The 21,177-nt window shown below is 38.2% G+C and overlaps 1 protein-coding gene across 1 annotated transcript in view; it reads right to left on the minus strand.

Moving 5' to 3' along the window:
- The window catches only part of Enox2 (ecto-NOX disulfide-thiol exchanger 2), a 180,500-nt gene extending 164,038 nt beyond the window's left edge, over positions 1 to 16,462 (minus strand). Inside the window, exon 1 of the mRNA XM_032889483.1 lies at positions 16,396 to 16,462. Coding sequence (XP_032745374.1) covers positions 16,396 to 16,462 — 67 coding nt within the window. The remainder of the gene's footprint in view (positions 1 to 16,395) is intronic.
- Between the last annotated feature and the right edge of the window lie 4,715 nt (positions 16,463 to 21,177).

Raw genomic sequence — 21,177 nt, forward strand, 5'->3', positions numbered from 1 at the left:
GGGGTTTTTTGTCATTTAACTTTAATGGTCATCAAACAACGCTTAAAAATGATTCATCAAGAGCCAGAACAAATTTAGGGACAAAATGGTGTATCATATAGTTTCTCCAACAACATTGATAAGAGTCCATATGAATATTTTACTGCAGAATGGTCTCAGTGGTACATTATTCCAGCTGCATCTATGCAGAGTTAAGGTGATGCTCCTCCCAGAGGAATTTCATGGTATTAAAATGTGGGTGGTTTTTGAAAATTGTAAAAACTGTAAAATGAGGTTGAGAATACAAATATTTGAAACTGCTACTGTGCAAGCCAGCTGTCATGCATATGCATTACTAGTCTCAAAAAGAATTGGAAAGTATAAAAGAACAAACACTGTTTCTCTCATTTTTATATAGGAGGCAAGTCCTTTCCATTTATCTCCATTGAGTAGATTGTCTCTTCCAGATAGTTGTGCTTGAAGGCATTTGTCTAGAAAATTGTGTTATATTTCAAATGAAAATAAAAAACAAAGATTTATTGAATTTTTTTTGGTAGCTGGAAAGATGAACTCTACTTGAAAATATATATTAAAGATATCTTATGTCTTCAAAGCATATTTTAACAATTATTGTTAATAATATTTAATATCTTAGCAGATGGACAACTACACATGTAGCTTTATTCCAAGGCAAATAATTGGTATTTGGACTAAGTACAACCCTAATAAGGTAAATATATAAGAGATAAAATGAATTTTTTTGTTCAAAAGTTTACTTTTTAGTGGATAAATATGAAATTTGGAAAAGACTGCATACTCCACTGTATTAAGAATGGATAAGTTTTAGTTGATATTCTGTGGCAGGAAGTTTGTTAAAGCAAACAACAATATGTAGAACAGAGAGTTGTCTCAGTGGTTTGGAGCGACTTGATTTTGCAGAGGACCCAGGTTTGATTTCTAGAACCTACATGGAGACTCACCATTTCCCCACGCAGCAGCATGTGTGGTGCATAGATACACAAGAAGCAAAACACTCATCCACATAAAATATTTTTAAAACAAATTTAGTGAAAGAAAACAATATACATTGGTACATGCTAAAAGCATGTTATAGAAAACATTATTCAGAAACACATAAGTACTGAATTGGTGTGGTTTTTGTCAAATTGACACAAGCTAGATTCACCTGAAAAGAAGGAATTTCAATTCAGGAATTGCCTCTATCACACAGGCCTGTCCATATGTCTGTGGAGAATTGTCTCCATCAGTGATTAATGTAGGAATACCCAGGCCCTGTGGGTGGTGCCACTTCTTAGCAAGTAGTCCTGTGTGGTAGAAGAAAGTAGGCTGAGCAAGCCATGGACAGCAAGCTGGTAAACAGCAAAGTCCTCCATAATCTCTACTTCATTCTTGCCTCAAAGTCCATGCTATGACTTCTATTCATGGTTCTACTTGCTGTAAGGTGAAAGAACTTTCTTTGTAGTATGGTTTCTTCATGGTCATTATCATGGCAGTACAAAGGAAACCAGACTAGGAATAGAGAGCCCTTCATGGGTAGAAAAGAGACGAGACTATGTTCTGAATAAAACATGAACAAGTGGGATTCTGTAGTCAAAGGGCAAGGTAGAACTGAGGTCAGTAGATGAACATTATTTAAGGAAGACCATTAGAGAAATCCAAGGTAAATTGATATAGCAGAATCCTTGCTGAAGACATCCCAGGAGATGTGACATTAACTGGATATGATGGAGGATACAGAACCCAATCAGATATCGATATCAAGTATCAAATGTCCCTGAATGGAGTAGACTTTATGGACAAAATTTTAATTTTATAAGGTTAGTGGAAATGGAGGAACCTGGGAGTAATGCAGAAATCTAGATAAAATTTGACCAGGCAAAAAACCTTTGGCACTAGTCATCACAATATACCAGTGAACTAAGTCTTATCATTGTTATTTTGGCTAATTCTTTTTTTCCTCTTGAGGCCTGGAGAACAGGTTATCCACAAGTAATGTCTGGAGAAGAAGCACAGGAAGCAAAATTTCTCTGTGCTCTTCTCTGCTCTCTTATCTCATTTTCTATTCCCAAGGCAGGCCTTCAGCATTAGAACCTGTTCTTATTTAAATGAAGTCTGAAAAAGCACAAAAATTACTTTAATCTTTCTGGCCTTTCATAAAGGTGGTGTGGCCAAAGAAAAATGTTTGACCTTTTCTTGTATAATCATCAAACTGATTCCTTGCTTGGAAAAATAGGGAGGATTTACCTTTGGTGCCAAGGGGTTATGCACAAACAGATTTTGTTGAGTTTTACGAATATTTTCATTGGACTATGGCATTTTGTTTCCAATCTTACCTTTATAGTACTAACACTGCTTCACCGAACCTAAGTAAAACAACAGAGGGTTCACCCAGGTTCTTTGCATCATAAATCTGAAGACTACCTTTGACAAGCAAAATTCTGATTAACTGAATATCCTATTATCAACGTGCCATTGTTTGGATAGTGCCATCTGCAACCCTTGGGACGTACAGGAAAGGGAATAATGCCTTTTTTTCTTTGAACAATGATATTTGTAACTCCAATTTTAAGTTCTCTCACTTGGAAGTTCAAGGGTACATTAAGTGGTCTGGTCCAACACGACTTTAAAAGGATATCTTATCTCCAATGGCAAAACAGAGCTAAAGGGAGCAGGATTAAAACAGGGTTATTCTAGAAAACATAACAGGAAAAGGGAAGAAGACTATGTTACTTTCAATTGCCCCCTCTGTTTATGGAAAAAAAATAAAAGTGACTGTTTTCTTGGGACAGATTTGACAGAAAGAAACCAAATCACCAAAAAAAAAAAAAAAAAAAAAAATATTGAACTGTCTATGTCATTTGAGCACATACAGATAAAGAAATAATAAAATAAATAAGTGAATAAATAAATAAATAAATAAATAAATAAATAAATAAATAAATAAATAAATAAGTGGTTGAAAATGGCAAAAGGTAGGAGGTGGTGACACATTTTGAAAACACACTGAAATGGTCACAAGAGAATTTGTTCATCATGGAACAGAGCCACCAATTATCTCCAGTAGATTTTAGCAGCTGGAGAGAGTTTATGTAATCTAGATATGGCTATTTGTTGGGCCCTATTTTATTGCTGTGTATGATCACTAATTACAAAAGGCAATCAGTTAACATTCAAAATGTGTTCTATGAGTTCCATCTTATTTAATGAAAACAGCATTGTGCCTTTGTGCTTCTCCTTCAAAATTGCAAACACCAGCTCTGGATATGCATCTGTGACGTTACATACAGAATCATTTCTACCAGATAATAAGGATGTTTGAGTACTATATGTAGTCAAATTGGATCTAGTAATCAGTACTGTTTTAAAATGGAAAGCAATCCATATGTAATGGAGGAGGGTAGTTAAAGCATGAGGCTGTTTCTTGCTCTGATCTCTGGCTTATGTTTACATTTGAATAGTCTTTGCTAATTTTGGAAAAAATCTGAGATATTTGCTTTCACACAATAAGAAAATTTTTGATTGGTGTGAGGAAAAAAAATCTTAAAAACTGAAACTGGGCACCTGTGGCACTCCTTATTAACTGATTATAGTTAAATTATGAGAATCCAGAATTCTTAGTCCTCAACTAAGTTCATGGAACATAATTCAGCATAAGTAGGTGGGATGGTTTAGAGTTACTCATGCACTGATGCCTAATGCATATGTAGAATTTGTGAGTTGGTTCACTATAACTAGAAGGAACCTTTATGATTCTGTTGAACGTAGGGAGTATGAGGTCTGGGAAAGCTACTTTTTGGTAAATTCTTTTCAGATCCACAGTGTCCTTTTCATGTTTGTACTACTTTAACAGTAGATATAGAAATTGCATTGACTTCCCTTTTGTTTTTCACTTGCATTTATTAAATATAATAAACATATCCTGAAAATGTGAATTACAAGATAAATTATTTATTGGAGTATTGAGGGAAAATGCATTATTCATTTTACATACCATTCTTATTACAAGCATTTTACTCAGGTTTTCTTGTCCAGGGGCCACCATTTGCTTAGTTTAGTATTATTAATCCATCTTAATTTGACATACTCAATCCACATAGTTGAAAATAATTTTGTTTGTTTGTCTGTTTGTTTTTAACTCCGTGGAACAAAGAAAATAATCATCAGCAATAGGCTAATTTTTTTATAGAGCACAATGTCCCTATTTGGAAATGCACAAGAACTATAAAAATGGGGGGACAAAACCTTTTCTTTTCTGATTTTGAAGTATGTCATTAATAATGTTTGTTGTGCTTAAAATAGTGTGCCATTTTGTGATGATATTATTTATACTTTCATAATATGTCTCAGAACATCATTCCTATAAGAATATTACTTAAATGACTAGAAACAAATTGTTTATGAATATGGATGATTGATATAAAATGGGCGGATTAAGTTGACTTTGGAGGTTCTATAGCATTGTAAACAAAGATTTAAGAGTAGTCTCTTTTGAAAATCCATCTTACTTAAACCTATCCTTAAATCACATTTTTTATCTTCTATTTCCCCTTTTTCATTTTATTTTCTCTGGTCTTCCATATATGTCAGAGTTTATGTGTTTCCTTCAGTCAATCTGGTATGATTCCTTTTACTTCCTTCCTTTGACATTTCCTTATTGAAGATCCTAGATGCTATGGTGATTAAGGTTTTTGAATTCACAGGATGGCTAAGATAGATAGGCTTATCACAGATTAGCAGTGAAGCCAACCACAAGTTCATAGTCCTCTGAAGTAGAAATAGTTTCATAGTTTGGTAACTCAGACTTTCTTTTTAGCAAGTGCCCTTATTTTTTTAGTTCAAATAAATGGAGAATGATTTATTGATATGACTTAAATTTGTTCAATTCATGTTTCTGACAGGGAAACCCCAGGTGTCTGGATTTAAAGGAGAGAATGGGAATTGACTGATACAAGTGATTGAAATGCTTAAGGAAATATTGACAGTCACAGAAGAGAGCCACCGAACCAATTGGTAGAGAAGAAAACCGAGCTTAGAGAAGTTTAAAGTAAGATATCTGTATTTGATTTTCTAAAGAAAATATATGACATATGAAAATATATAACTTCAGATATGTAGGACTTGTTATAAAGTCACTTAAATTAAAGGTTGATTGACCCAATCACTAAGAATGGAAATAGAGGGCTGGAGAGATATCTAAGGGGAGGAGTGCTTGCTATGAAAGCATAAGAAATTGAGGTCAGATTCTTAGAATTGATAAAAGAAAAAAAATCTAGCACGGTGACATGTACTAACAACTTCCAATCTGTTGGTCAGAAGAGAGGCGTGAAACATCCCTGAGACCTGTTGGATAGCTCTTTAATTGATCAGTGAGAGACACTATCTCAAAAATAAGGCCAAGAGAAATTGAAGAAGAAACACAAACATGACCTCTGGCCTCCATTTGTATATTCACAGGCAACTATACAGAACACACAAATAAAAACACACATGCAAATAAACAGAAGAGACTATAGGCTTAAGTAATTCTTCAGGAGACATTTTACCTACATCTTTTGTCAGCAGAAAACATTATAGCAGCTTAGCAACTCAATGATAGATATTTTCAGATAATGAGTCATCTATCTTAAGAGAGTTATATTGTCCTGTTAGATGTCTCAACAGGTGAAGAAACTTGATACTGAAACTGACAACCTGAGATTGATCTTTAGGACCCACATGGTAGAAGAAATGAACCAACTCCTGCAAGGTGTCTTTCTTCACACACACACACACACACACACACACACACACACACACACACACACACACACACACACACACACACATTTCATGCCCTGTGATACCACATATGTATGATCATACTCACACATAAGCATACAATAAATAACTAAACATAATAAAAAGTTATAGAAAGAAAAGACAGAATTTGATTGTGTCTTTGTTTTATCCACTACATGAAGTTAAATTATTAGCACAGTAATTAGTCAAAAGGGGAAGGGATGGTATTGATAGCTTTATGGAACAACCATGTCTTTACTATTTATTAAAAGAAGCCTGATTTTTAGACATGTTCCTATAGAAAATTGTGCTGTTTTAGTAAACCAAATCATTGATGGTAAACTGTAGGGTGAAGATTGGCATTTTAAATATTCATAAATACTATATTTCATTGTTACTTTGCTGATGAACCACTAATGAACTTGTGAAAGGTAATAAAGTGATACTTGATTTATTGTACCATTATTCTCAAATGTCAAAATATTAGGAACGAAGAAGCTAGGACATTTTTGTTCCTTTTTGTATAAAGGAATTGATTTGCTATTTATTAACCATGCTTTGTATATTGTTTGCTAGGCAATTGCATTCCTAATCATACTGTGTTCTATACAGAACTGACCTATTATATGCACATTTTTAGAAAAATAACAACCTCCATGATCTATACATACTTAATTGAAGCTATTTAGACCTTGTTTTTCTTCAAATTGCCACAAATTGTATACATCATCCAAGCATATTGTTACTGACTGAAATCTAACTCCAGAAATGGCATTCTTAACCTCAAATTGCCATAATCAACTCTACTCTTTAACTGCTCATGATAGTTTGTAATTTCTCTTGGAATACTGCTTGCATTTATTACAAAAATGAAACTAAGTGAAAACCTTTTAAGTAAACAAATTAAGCCAATGAAATATATCCCTTTAATATTTACTCAACAGATTCCTAGAATGGTTTATTCTTCCAACCTTTAAAAAAGGTTGTGATAACTACTTAATGTGTTCTCTCCTTGACAAAGACATTAAATTTGTCATATGGCATTATGACTTTTTGCCTGCCTGCCTTTCTAAATACATTGTGACACCTAGTTTGTTATTATATTCTGTTCTATTTACTGAATCTTTCTTAAGAAATAGTTTAAACTGAATAATACGGTGGCTTAAAACATGTAATGCAATCATTGCTACAACCGTTAGTGAGGTTTATATTTTATAAATTTGTGGGTTAGTAACTGGGCCAAAAGCTTCACTGGTGATCCTTTATAGATGTACAGTGGCTCTCAGAGGACCCAGTTGCTGAAGGCCTAGTCTTAAGTTTCATGGTGTGAGAACTTTATAAGAGTGAAAGATCCTACTGGGTGGTCACATTAGGCTACTGAGACTTGAAACTAATTGTGAGGGTCTGATATCTTCCTTTGTCACCTGTTTGCTTAACCTTCTGGGCTCTGTTCCACTGTACATGCCTCACTGTGATATGCTGGTTAGACACAGGGAACCAAAAGAAACTCATTCAAATGATCATGAATTGCAGCCTTTCCCAAATTGTAAACCCAAATAGTGTACACATTTATCTATCTCTAGGATTTCATTGTAATGTAAGCAAAATGGTTCTGCTTGGTAGCTCAGTTCTGACATTCTTGGTATAAGTTTGCATGACCAACATTACAGGTTCACCAACAGTACAACTTTTCCATATAATGAATTGAGCTCCTGGACTCCTTGGCTTCTTTTCTCTTTGTTTCCTTTTAGAGCTGTTGTTTCTGTTTGTTTGTTAATGGAACAGGTCCCACAATATAGTTCCGGTTGGCCTTAAACTCACTATGCATACCAGACTAGACTTGAACTCTGTCTCTATCTCCCAGGTGCTAGAATTCAAGCTGTGCCAAACCCTACTTGACTTTCTCTTTTTAAAAGCAGGTTTTTTTTTGTTTTTTTTTTTTTTTTTTTTTTTTTGTTGTTGTTGTTGTTGTTTTCCAGGAATTTTCCCATGAGGCTTTAGTTTCTCATAACATGAAAGTAATCAGATTTCTTATATCAACTTGCAGAGAGTAAAGGGTGCTCACAGACCCACATAGATAAGACTGCAAAGTATTTTTATTAACAAGCCTTAGAACTTTTAAGCAGTACTACTCCCAAACTAACAGAAGGAGTCATTAAGTCAGCTTTTTATTCTTAAAAAGGTCTGAACAGATTCTATTCCAATGAAGTCAATGGTACACATACCCCATACCTCCCACACTCCCCACGGATGGGGGAGGAGGAGGAGGAATCGTGAATTAATGTTGGTCATCTTACTGGCAAGCATTATATGTCTCTAAGTTTCTAAGGCAGTATTTTGTGCCAAAACTCACTTTTGTTTCATCAGTGTTGCATACAAGTCTCGACATGTAAGGAGACCCAGATAACATGGATAACTATGGTTCTCCTTATTAAAACAAAGAACATATTAGTTACTGCATTTATAGTTGCCTGGTAAGCACTTTGACCTGGCATATTTTGCTAGTGTTTAAAAATTAGGGCATTTATAAGATAAAGTTCATACAAAGAAACACTCACTTAGATGTCCTTAATCTCATCTTTTTATCCAGTCTTGAAGTCACTGAAAAATGAATCTTTGATTTTATTATCTTTACGGCTTTCTGGCTTTCTGTTTTCATCAGTCTCTGCTGTTTTTACTCTTTATTCATCTGCATCTTACTTTGAATTTCTGTATCCTTCATAGTATTCAGGCCTGGCTTGCTCCTATTCTCAATGATTATCACAAACTACATTTTTTTCTATGTGCAGTCCCTGACTCATCTAATTCATCTTAAAAACAGTGCTCATGAAAATTAGTTCTAATTCCTGCTCTGATCATCTCACTTATTGCTTTTGTACTACTAGGATAAAATGCTCTTTTAATGATTTCTCATTGTTATGAGTAAAATGTTTTTTTGAGGTTGGTCATTTGGTTGTTTATGGTGAAAATAAAATCTTCAATTTTATTTATTTCATATTAAAGTGATTCTTTTTATATCCCTTCCCCCATAACAACCATGCTTACCATGATAATGCCAGTTTGTATACCTCTGTTTCTCTGTCTTGCCATTCTACTCACTCTACACTATTCTATGCTAATGCTATTCAATTTCAATTCTATTATTTCATATTGTATTCATCTATCATCTATGTATCCTGTAATGATTTATCTACTTGATCTATAATTTCTCCACTGTACCCAAAGGAGAGAGTGTGGTGTCTTTCACCCACAGAGCCCCAAAGAATTCCTCACATAAATAGGTATTTAAAATTATATCATAGAATGATGAGTAAAGTGAATGGGGACTCTCATCACTTGTACCCATATAAATCATTTATAAAGAATAGATATTACAGAAACTGAACCTGAGGTAAGCTTTTTGGGAACCACCATTCTCATCTTTCAGGTCAGACCTTTATGAATCTTTGTCTTAAGTCTCTCCGCTTCCTCATTATACAAAAACAGCCACATTTTGCTTTGGTTCTCGATGATTCTTTGCTCTCTGTGACTGTGGCCAATGATGAGGGCCTAGCCATCTAAAATGTAATATAAGCAAAAACTATATTTTTGCAGTGTTTGTGTGTGTGTGTGTGTGTGTGTGTGTGTGTGTGTGTGTTGTACTGTGTGTGTGTGTGTGCATGCTGACCAGAGCAAAAACATGTAAAACATGCAGCTGATGCTCAAGATTTGTTTCTTCTTAATAAAAAATTAACCTTAGGTAAAGTGTACCTAAATAACTCAACCCTAGCTGTGCTACTGTATACATGATTCATGAAGGCAATAATTTTTGCTTATCTCTGATAATTAATGTACATCATTTCATTAATATATCACTCAGGCTATATGTGAAGGACAATATAGAAGTACATAGTTGTATTAGTAATCATCTCATTGAATACCACAAGTACTATGCTATTAAATTGGATTTTATAAATTCACATTTAATACTGTTAAGGGTCCATGATTCATAAAAGAATGATACCCTAAGACTCAAATAGAATGCAAAAGCAAAGAGCATTTATTTGTGGAATCCAGCATGCCATGCTTTCAATTTACCAAGACTCTCAACTGAGCTAGCAGGCCCAATTTAAAGCAGATTAGAAGAATTTCCAGGAATTGAGGTAGGTGTCCTTTATCTTGATCTTGGTTTATTCTAGGGTGTATGGTGTCTTTTGGATTGGCTAGGGCTCTGGGGATATTCCAAAAACCTTTGCTGTTGATGGGGAGGGAGTGATGCTGGAGAAGCCTACAAACTTTTGCCAATTCATTGCTTTTCCTTCTACCCTGGTGTAGGGCAGCTTATGATGATGGGGCCATTTTTGATCTACTGCCTGTCACTTAGGTTTTTTTTTTTTTGTGTTTTTTGTTTTTTGTTTTTTTTTTTTTTGTTTTTTTGTTTTTTTTGTAATTGACTAAACTGGTCTGGGAAACAGAAATTTAGCCCCAGCCTCTGAACTGCTAGTTTGAAGCCTGTCTTAAAGTCCAACCTGTTCAGTCTTTTCATTTTCCCTTCAGTAACATATGTCCTCAAATCCTTGACATGTTTCTATGGGTTCAAGTCTTGTTGTCAGAGAATCATCAATTGCATGGTGGAAACCATTTCCTTAATAAAATGTAACTAGAGCATTGATTATGCAAAACCACAAGTCGAGGCCAATATCAATAAATAGGATAAGAGGACCAGTCAGGGCAGAGAGACAAGGGTGGTCAGCAAAGAAAATTGCAGAGGGACTCCTGCCACCAATGAGATTGTTTTTTTCTATTCTTCTGTCTTATAATCTTTTTCTGACTACAATGAATTTTTGGAACACCCTGAGTGATGAATGTAGAAACAATATTCCCTCAATCTAAGGCTACAGAGTCCTCCCTGCTGAGGAACAACAAGTCTAGGCTTCTTTCTGTTCTATAAGACTACTTCTGCAAGTGAGGATAAGGAATCCTACAGAATTTGAGATGGCCATTTTATCTCCTGTATATCTGCATATCTGTAGCCATTCATAATGCCTTATAATTTTATCTTGGTGATTAGGCTGAGGCTCCACACTGCCAGCTCCTGGCAGCCTTATGTCAAGGAAATGGCGATGGAACACAACAGAAATTGACACTCTCTTTTACCCAATTGTTTAGTAGTACCTGAATGGAGACATCCTCCCCCATTATAATAAGTCAGCCTAAGTCCAAGCTGTACTAGAATACAAAAAATACCTTTTATATTTTCAATCAGGCCGTAAAATGCATGGGAGCTCTGAACACAAGCCCACCAATTATTTCTGGGGGGCATGTATCCTGCAAATGGTAGAATTAGTGTCATTGCTGAGGTGGGGAAGAGTCTGAAGGTACCCTTATTTCCAATGCAGAATCTCTCTGCCCCATTATTGATTGCAGAGTCAGTGTACCTCTATCTGCTTGAGCAGACTTCTGTGATAGCTAGTCTTTCACAGCAGGAGCATAGCATTTAAGCATAACCAACAGTCCATTGTTAAATCCAGGCAGGAGGAGTTAAGAACCTGGAAATTTGTTTCTAATAATTGCAGACGTCCTGACCTGGGCAATGGAATGGGTAATGTAGGAAGTGGAACCATTTTAGGAAGTGATTAGTTTAATGAAGTGGGATCTTGCTGAAGCAAAAAGATGGTGGGTCCTGATGAGGGTGAAATGGTGAGCAGAAGCAGCATTTGGAACGGTTTGGTTCGGACATGCTGCATCATATCCAGAGGTGTAAATATTTAGTTCCCATGTCTTACAGGCTGTCCCAATGTCATTTTTGCCAGCCACTGTATAGTTAATGACAATTTTGTTGCATCACTCACCTGGAGTACTCAGTAAATGGGCTCAAAACAAGGTCCACAAGACTCTCCTCTAGGAGGCTAGTTTTCCTTTCTTATTCAGGACCTGTCTTTGAGTGTTTAGTGTATCCAGAAACTGGGTCAAAGTGATGAGGTCATTTTTGTTGGGGGTGGTTCCAGTTTATCTACCCAGTATTCGAATCCTCATGCCACATAAAAAAATGATTCTGGATCTCTGCATTTGGTTCTCTGGCTGATTCTGAGAGCATCATAGGCAGAAATAAAAGGCCTGAGACTGTGTGTTCCCCTGGCTCCAGATTATTTGCATCCCTCATCCACTAGGTTACAAAGGTCTACATGAAAGTCAAGGAACCAGGTGCCTAGGTGATCTCTGTGCGAGATAAAGTTGGCAATCTTACCTGATGCAGGATTAACTATCTGTCTGGTTAAATTTAGGGGCTAGAGGGGGCTAGTGGCTGGTGACCCAAAGCATAAGCAGCAAGCAAGCAGGATCAGAAATACTGAAGTCATAGCTTCAGTTGTCCAGTGGGGTGCGGGGCAACCTTCTGGTTTGAGAAGTCAATTTCCATTGCTCTTGTGGTAGTTCATCTAGAAGTCTCCTCATAGGAAGTCAACTGCTGGATTGTCTCTCTTCTAATAGCCTTAACAGCCATCTACATGGTCAGGATTACAGTGTGAGGTCCTTTCCAGTGAAGTTCCATACTCTTGTGGTTTTGTCTCTTAATCCAGACTTTGTCACCTGGTTCAGAGCAATGGGGTTTAAGGGGAAGTGTAGACTCATAAACCTGGCAGATAGCAGGCCAGAGTTGTTTCTGGACCCCATGGAGCACATTTGTGGATTTTAAAAATGTATATTGGTCATAGTTAGCTACTCTTAGACCTCAGACTAAAGGTTAGCCAGTATGAGAAGAGGCATCCTATATAAGATCTCAAAAGGGATGAAACCCAAAGTATGTGGGGTGTTCCTAACCCTACATAAAGCATAAGGTAGAACACCCAGCCACTACCCGTTACAATGGTTAATTTGGTCAAGAGCTCATTCTGGGTCTGATTCTTCTTCTCTACTTGCCCTGAAATCCTGAGGTCTGTGTACACAATATAATTTCCAATTTGTCCCTTGAAACTGTGCTAGAGATTTTGAGTTACTTGAGAAAATGAATGTTGGTCCATTGTCAGAGCCAAGCAAAGACAGTCTAACCATAGCTGGGCATGTTATCTTCCAGAAGCTTCTTTTCCATTACATTGGCTGTCTTCTTTGTAGGATCAGGTTCTACCCATCCTAAAAACTAGCAGATCCTTACATTCATATGTTCCTGATTTTATTTTTGAATAATCTATTTTCCAATTAGCCTCTGGCCATTGTCCCCTGATTGTGATTCCTGGAGCAGTTCCTTGATTGGGGCTTGAGGGGCTCACAGGCTGGCAGGTGGCACAGTCTGAGATTACCTGATCAACCAATTGTCCTAAGTCAAATATTTTTTACTTTTCCATTGCAGCAATTCCTTCAGTTTTTGGTGGCCCAAGTGTGAAGACCAATAATCTGATGGGTGTGTTGCTTAGCAAACTCCTTAAGTAGGATGGTGCAGCCTGGTTCCATTCTGGATGAAGCTGCTACAGTCTGTGAAGTAGGTAAGTTCCATATCTGGCCAGGGTATATCAGTCAAATCTGGGCTGATGTTCTAGATATGCCCCAAAACTATAAAAGAATCATGCTGCATGTGTGAGGATGGGTCAGGTAGCAGGGTGGCTAGAATTAGAGCAGATGGTGGATTATATCTTATGCAAGAGGAATTCAAAAGTAGGACCTGAAAAGTGCAGCAGTCTGGCATTAGACAGCCGTAGGCTTGGTGGATTCTTGAGGGTCCCCTCAATAACATAAGGGATAGTGATAATAAGTTCCTGCCCCATATATGTTTTGTCAGTATCCTTGACTAGCAGGGCAGTGGCAGCTATGATATGGAGGAAGGCTGGCCATTCTTGGGCCACTGAGCCCAGCTTTTTAAATAAATAAGCCACAGATCTTTTCCATTTTCCCAAAGTTTGGGTGAGCACTGCTTTTGCTATATCCTTTCTCTCATCCATATATATATAGGTGTAAAGGTTTGTGAATATCTGGGAGGGGCAGGACCAGCTTCTCCAATAAGGCTTTTCTTAAAATCTTAAAAGCTGTATCCATCTTAGAAGTCCATTCTATTTTATCGTCTTGGCCCCTAGGGGCCTCAAATAATGGTTTGGCTATCTCAGTTAACCCTGGCACCCAGAGTATACAGAACACAACAGATCCCAGAAATACCTGTACTTGCCTTCTTAGGTTGATGGAACTTGGATGCTAGGAATGGTTGCTTCTAGGCATCCAACAGCATTTGTTGATCCCTCTTGAGTATGTACCTCAGGTAGGTGACCTCAAGTTGACCAAGCTGTGGGCCTCCTTAGTAGACCTCTGCACCAAGTTGACTCCTCCTATAGTGTCTTGTATGACCTCCTGTCATGTTTCCTTGTAAGACCTCATTTAGGATGTCCTCTATATACTGGAATACAGTTATTTGGTGGTGGGCCCACTGATACTCAATTCCTCATGGAATGCTTAGTTAAAGATTGTGGGTACATTTGTGAATACTTCAGGTAGTGTCCAAGTCACTTGTCTGTTGAAGGCTTTTCCCAAATCTTGTAATTCAAAGGCAAATAGAGGCTGGCTTTTGGGTACCAGAAGCAGGCTGAAGAAGGCATACTTCTGGTAGAGCACAAAGTGAGCTTGGGAGTGAGTCTCTTCAGGAGGATATACAGGTTTGGAACTGTGATGTGGATATGTTCCATTTGCTTATTTAACTCTCTTAAATCCTTCATAGGCTGATAGTCATTGGAATGGGGTACTTGACCAGAAAACTGTGTGTGGGGAGGTGTTCCATACTGATTGGGAAGGAATCAGAATCTCTGATTCCCAGAGCCAGCTAATATATGTGTGATCCCTTTTCTGCATTCTCTGGACATTGGATATTGCCTGATTCATGCTGCAGTGGCCCCAGCCTTTAATTGGTCTAGAACTGGGACCTGATGACAGGTGAGTCCCATTGATTTTTTTTTCTGTCTCAAAGGCCTTCTGTCAGTAGCCACTGGAGTACAAGTCTAGATGGGGTTGGTTGAAGGATCCAATTTGTATGCTTCTTCTAGGCCAAAGGTCAGAACATGGATGGGTTCATTCTGATCTAGTACTTCTACTTCTGATCTAGTACTTCTACTCCTTCTGGGCCAAAATTCAATTGGGCTCCCCATGGATATTAACTATTGGTGGCCATCCTAATTTCCAAGTCCACCTTTCTTCATAGATTTTACGTACCTCTTGCCCATGTTTCGTCTGACAAACCAGTTTGTTTCAAGCAGAATGTTGTGCCTGTGTGTGTTTGAAAGTCTGTGGGCTTTTTCTTAGTGGGGAACCTGCAGTCAATGTTTTTACTAATTCCAGAACCTTTGGCCTAACTAATCCCCTGTAGAATAGGCACTTTTTGGGGGATGATGGAATGTTCTTTAATCGAATGAGGAGGTGGCCCTACAATTCACACATACTAAAGCCCCTACAGAACTGTGGACTTTGAAAAAAGGTACATTTTATGTTCTGCGATATATTTTACACAGTGTTTTTTTTTTTTGTTTTTTTTTTTTTTCTGGATCAAGGCTAATAAATTTTATTTTTTTTCCCAAGGCTGAATTTATACCATAGCAGGGGTAATAGAGGGAGGGGGGGGAAGCGGTAAACATCTCCAAGCCAAGGACACAGTGCTGTTGTGGTTAGGAAATCGGCTGATGTCAACAGGATGTCAGAAAAGGTCACAAGCTTCGATATCATTAGGCATCCTGACCACCAGATTTATATAACCTTCTGCTGCTGGCTGGGGATTTTCTGTCGTCCTGACCTCTTTTTTTTTTTTTTAACGAGTATTTCTTATATATACATTTTAAGTGTTATTCCCTTTCCGGTTTCCGGCAAACATCCTTCTAATCCTTCCCTCCTTCTTTATGGGTGTTCCCCCCCATCCTCCCCATTGCCGCCCCTCCCCCAACAATCTAGTTCACTGGGGGTTCAGTCTTAGCAGGACCCAGGGCTTCCCCTTCCACTGGTGCTCTTACTAGGATATTCATTGCTACCTATGAGGTCAGAGTCCAGGGTCATTCCATGTATAGTCTTTAGGTAGTGGCTTAGTCCCTGGAAGCTCTGGTTGCTTGGCATTTTTGTACATATGGGGTCTCAAGCCCCTTCAAGCTCTTCCAGTTCTTTCTCTGATTCCTTCAACGGGGGTGCCGTTCTCAGTTCAGTGGTTTGCTGCTGGCATTCGCCTCTGTATTTGCTGTATTCTGGCTGTATCTCTCAGGAGCGATCTACAGTGTCCGCTCCTGTCGTATATACCACTTCTTTGCTTCCATCCATCTTGTCAATTGGATGGCTGTATATGTATAGGCCCACATGTGGACAGGCTCTGAATGGGTGTTCCTTCTGTATCTGTTTAAATCTTTGCCTCTCTATTCCCTGCAAGGGTATTCTTGTTCCCCTTTAAAGAAGGAGGAAGCATAGAATAGGCACTTTTGTCCTTCTCAAAAGGGGGGCACGATTTTTTCTTTCAATGGTGCTGTCTTAACTTTGCCCCATTCAGGAGCTGGTTTTCAGCTCTCTCCTTAGGATAGCCATTTCTTGGTAGCAAGCAGTACTTTCACCAGTCCACTGATCTGTTAATTCTTGGGTGTCTCCAGTTGTTGAAAACCTTTTCAGTAATGGCTACTAACTCAGTCAGGTGCTTACTCACAAAAGCTGCTCCAGGCATTGCAGCTTCAAACGATGTTGGTGGTAGCTTGGCTAAAAAAGTCATGTTTGGAAGCTAACTAGTACCTCTGGCTTCTGATTCAAAAGGGTTTTGTATATCCTATAAGGATCAGAAAGCTTTTCTAGATATCTTCCCGGTCTCTCACTCTTTCCCTTCATCACTTGGCTTTACTTTTTAGATAAATTGATAGACCATCTGGCCCCAATCAGAATCTGGTTGGTTGACTTGGAGCCTCTCCTACAGTAGTGTTAGAATTTCCAGTAGGGCAAGTCACAGGAAAAGCTGCATTGATATCAGCTTGACTTGGGTGAAAGCCCATTCACTGCTATAACTAATTTTGGGGCAGCTCCATGATTTTTCTCTTCTTCTGTGTGTCTTGAAAAGGACCTGAGCATTTGCTGACAGTTGTGCCATGTGGGCTGATGAGTCATCATGATGGAATGTAGATCTGTAGAGCTAATTATCTTTCTTAAAATGGGGGTTCTGCAACTTTCAATTTTAATGATCCTTACTGGCAATAGTATAAATGTCATGAACTGTCTCCCCAAACATCTAGGTGTCCTGTAGTCCAGAGGGTAAGGGGCATAGAGTTGGCCCTCTGGGAAATATAGGCCTGAATGTGAGGTAGACTCCGTGGCAGAATCAAGAGAGTCCAGAGAAATCAGGGGCTATTCCTCCCTCTGCCTGGTACAGCTGGACAGGGAGTTGTCAGCAGGAACAGGAGGAACATAAGGAGGAGTACAGAGATACTCTCCAGAAGTAGAAGTGGGAGCAAGGCATGGGTCTGAGGCTGAACCTCTTTTAGAGTAACAAGGGTGGGAAGTGGTGGGAAAGTGACAAAAAGGTTTCATCAAACAGAAGAGTTCTCAACAAGGTATTGCCAGTTTTAACCTCCAAGGTCTCAGCCTAGGTGCAGGACTCCACAGACACACAACTTGATGACAGATCGATGCAATGGCAAGAGGTTTATTGATCTGATGCACGTGGGGGTTGCTTAGCCTCTAGAAGGGAGAGTCAACCCTGAACTCAAAAGCACACATTTTTTATACCTTCCTTGTTATGGGGTGAATCACTATATTATGATTGGTCAACAAGTAGCAGTATACGTTTTTAACTCTTTTCAGTCAAAAGGAGGGGATTTTGGCAGTAGATTTGTGGACAGTTTGTGATTTTTCTCAGAATTCAGTACAGGAGGGATAGGGGAGTTATTCTGAGAATAGTTATTTTGTTTGTCTTAACTTTAGCTTGTTCTTGGTCAGAGTATTTTGGTCATTTGGACAACTAAAACCTTGATTTTATATTTTCAGAACCTTGTTTCTATATTCTTAAAAACTTTGTTTCCACATAGTGATAGATGACACTTGGTCTAGTGGTCCTTGGCCTTATAGGCTACAACTTTCAACCCTATAAGTTTAAGGAGATGAAAAGTCCCTTCTTTGGGAATTCTACTTTATATAGGTGACCATTTTGCTCCTGCAAAAGATGGATTTAGTTTGCTATGGCTAAGGAATCAGATCCAGTTCTTTTGTGACTTTCGTGAAAGTCCTTAAAATGATTCAGAACCATGTCCAATGGTGTACTCTGTGCCTGTCCCATTTGGAATCAAAAAGAACGTTTATACAACAGGACCAAAAAGCACAAACAGAATATACACAGACAGACACAGGCCAACATTCCTGATAAAAAGAGGGGGAAAACAAAGCCTGCAGAGAGATGGTCTTCCTCCCTGTATACAGGAGGCCCAAAGACCCACAGCCAATTCAGAAACAAGTTCTGCTGCTTCTGGTAGGGAGTTGGGAGTGTCCTCCTATGGCCCCTGAGGGATGACAAAACACATATGCTTTGTGTCTCTGGGTCTCATGATTAAATTCGTAAAAGGAGACAGACAAAATTAGAGAGGCAACTATGAGCAGCACCTGGACATTCTGATGGGAAAATCACTACACTATTTGGGCCAGGGCATCTCCAGAGAATCCTTGAGGAGCCTCCAAATGCAAGGGTCCATGATTCACCAAAAGAATTATATCCCAGACTGAAATAAAATATAAAAGCAAAGAACTGTTAATTCTGCAGAAGTCCAGCATGTGGGGTCTACTATTTACCAAGATGGAGATAATACCGAGGTGAACAATAGGCCTAATTAAATAAGGTTTAAGGGAATTCCAAGGAGAACTAGGTAACCTTGGTTGCTTGGCTAGGTCTATAGGGACAAGGAATGCCTTTGGAATTAGCTGGGCTCTGGAGACATTCTAGAACTTTTGCTGGAGGATTGGGCGGGGGATTTGGGAAGCCTGGAAACTGTTGGTGACTCACTGCTCTTGCCTCCAGCCAGGGTGACGGACAGCTTCTGATTATAGGAAGCTTCTGATCGGCTGCCTGCAGCCTGGGGATTTTTCCTATAATTGACTTGCCCAGAGACTTGCCCAGTTCTGGGAAAACAGAATTGGCCTGTCTCCCTGAACTACCAGTTTAAAGCTGTCATGAGAGTCCAGCCTGTCTCAATCCTCTTAATACCTGAATATCCATTTTCTCAGCTTAAAAACAGAAACAATAATGCCAGTAATAAACTATTTTTAACAAGAATAAATTAGATAATACATCTAAACGCTTACTTAAACTACCAAATAAGCATATAACTATTGAATATTAGTTCTCAGAATGCTTGTATGTGTACTGACGGGACCCAGGAGGGTCCAACATATGATACTGATGGTTCTTCCAATAGATAAATAGTACTGCCAGTGATAAAGCTCTATAGATACATGGAAAACTTCATCTTTATGCTAATTCCTTGAGGATTCACAATAAAGTAACTAAAGAACAAACAGCCCACATAGACAGTCAATATCCCCAGTATACCCCTTTTATTTTCTCTCCCAATTTGGGAGATAACCCAAGACGGTTGCAGCCTAATGATATTTAACAAATAGATGTTAACCATATTACTGAGATTCCTTATAATTCTCAAAGACTAGATATTATAAAAGATATTGTAAAATTTTAAAATAATATCTTAATAAATAAAAGGGGGGATTATATCCCTGTATGCCATACAATTATTTAAAAATGCTCTTTTTATTCTAAATTTTAAAATTTAGATGCCAAGAAACTCTGAGTGTTTATGACACCCTACATCTAGGCATACTTATGACTAGGTGAAATGGAAGGATCCACTTACCTGACATATGGCATGATCCTGTTCAGGTATTTTAAATGGGAAAGAGGGCATGTTTATGTTTTTTCTGCAGGATGCTACAGGAGTGTGCTAGCTGCCAGAGTGGCTGGTGAGACATGTTGATGTTGGGACAAAGAATGATATTGACCTGTGAGCTTGCTGAATGCCCTGATAATGGTGACAGGAAAGCTGTTTTGGACATATGTTGCTGACACATTTTTATTTGCCTATATCGCAGATTGGACAAGCTGCCTTGCTTCAAGCTTTTAGACCATGTGGGACAGAGAACATGGAGACTATAGAAAATGCCTTCAGAAAATCAGAGAAGTTATGGCTCTTTTATTTCCTTTTATGTGACAAGTTATTCGGACTCATAGACTAATCGGTCCAATATTGGAAATAACAGTTGTCATTTGGAAGATTGGTTCTGGACATTTTCAGAGACATTTTTCACAATTGTCTTGTATGAAGATATATTTTCAGTGGAAAATATTGATACAGAAGCTAGATTTTAAACAAATGTTAGTATATGTGTAAAAACTCCTAATCTTTTATTTATTGGTCATGTTAAAATTACATTTATTTCTTCTATAATATTTAATATAAATAATATTGATTGTACACTTTCTAATTTTGTTATTGTATTGAAACTTGGCATATACAGCTTTTGTTTTATTGCTTGTGAGGACCTTGATATTCTGAAAAAAGGTTTACAAATATTGGAAGAAATGAGTCAGGCTTTAAACAGAAGCAATAAGATAGTGGGTTTGATTATTGCTGGTATAGTGATTTAGCTATTTCATTAATAACACTATTGCTTTGACTCAAGAAGTTAAGACAGTTACTTTTGTTGATCATTTAGCAATAATGTTAAATGTTTTGGTTATTCAAGAAGATTTATACGTTTGGAACAATGGATTGATGATCTTTGTGTTACCCCAATGGTGCTAATGCTGAAGATAGTGGAATACCATCTGCGTGAAGCTGCTGAGAACCAGGGAACTCTGCCCTGGTTGTGCGGATCTCAGGCTTGTTTCCATTGCCTGCCTGTCATTCAGGAAGAGGATCAGCTCATCCTGAATTGTCATGGAAAAGACTTTGGCATTTTCTCTGCTATTGTAGCAGCCATTGCTGCTGCAGCCATGGTGGCTGCAGTGTCTGGGATTGCCCTCCCACAGTCTGATGTTTAAGGTAAATACAGTGGATAAACTTTCAGGAGAAGTTGCTGACAATTGGAAATTCTAAATTTAAATCAACAGTAAGTGCTTTTACAGGAACAGCTTTATCTCTTATTTTCACACATGTTTGTGTGAAACCTTACAATGGCCCTTGGTGCTATGGCCCTTGGGCACTGCAGTAGTTGCCCTTGTGTTTCTTATCACATGTGCAAACAACACTCCTAGTTCTGGGCAGCGACTAAGCAGGTATTGCTCTCCTTAGCAGGAGACAATCCCTCTGCCCAAATCTGGTTCATCCTTCACGAGAAGATGGGCAACTCTTGTTACCAATACCCACCTAAGACAGGGGCTCTGAAACTGGGAGATATTCCCAGAGAAGGACAAGGGGTTGGCTCCCCAAAGTCTCC

Source organism: Rattus rattus, chromosome X, assembly GCF_011064425.1.
Source record: "Rattus rattus isolate New Zealand chromosome X, Rrattus_CSIRO_v1, whole genome shotgun sequence".
NCBI classification, from domain to species: Eukaryota; Metazoa; Chordata; class Mammalia; order Rodentia; family Muridae; genus Rattus; species Rattus rattus.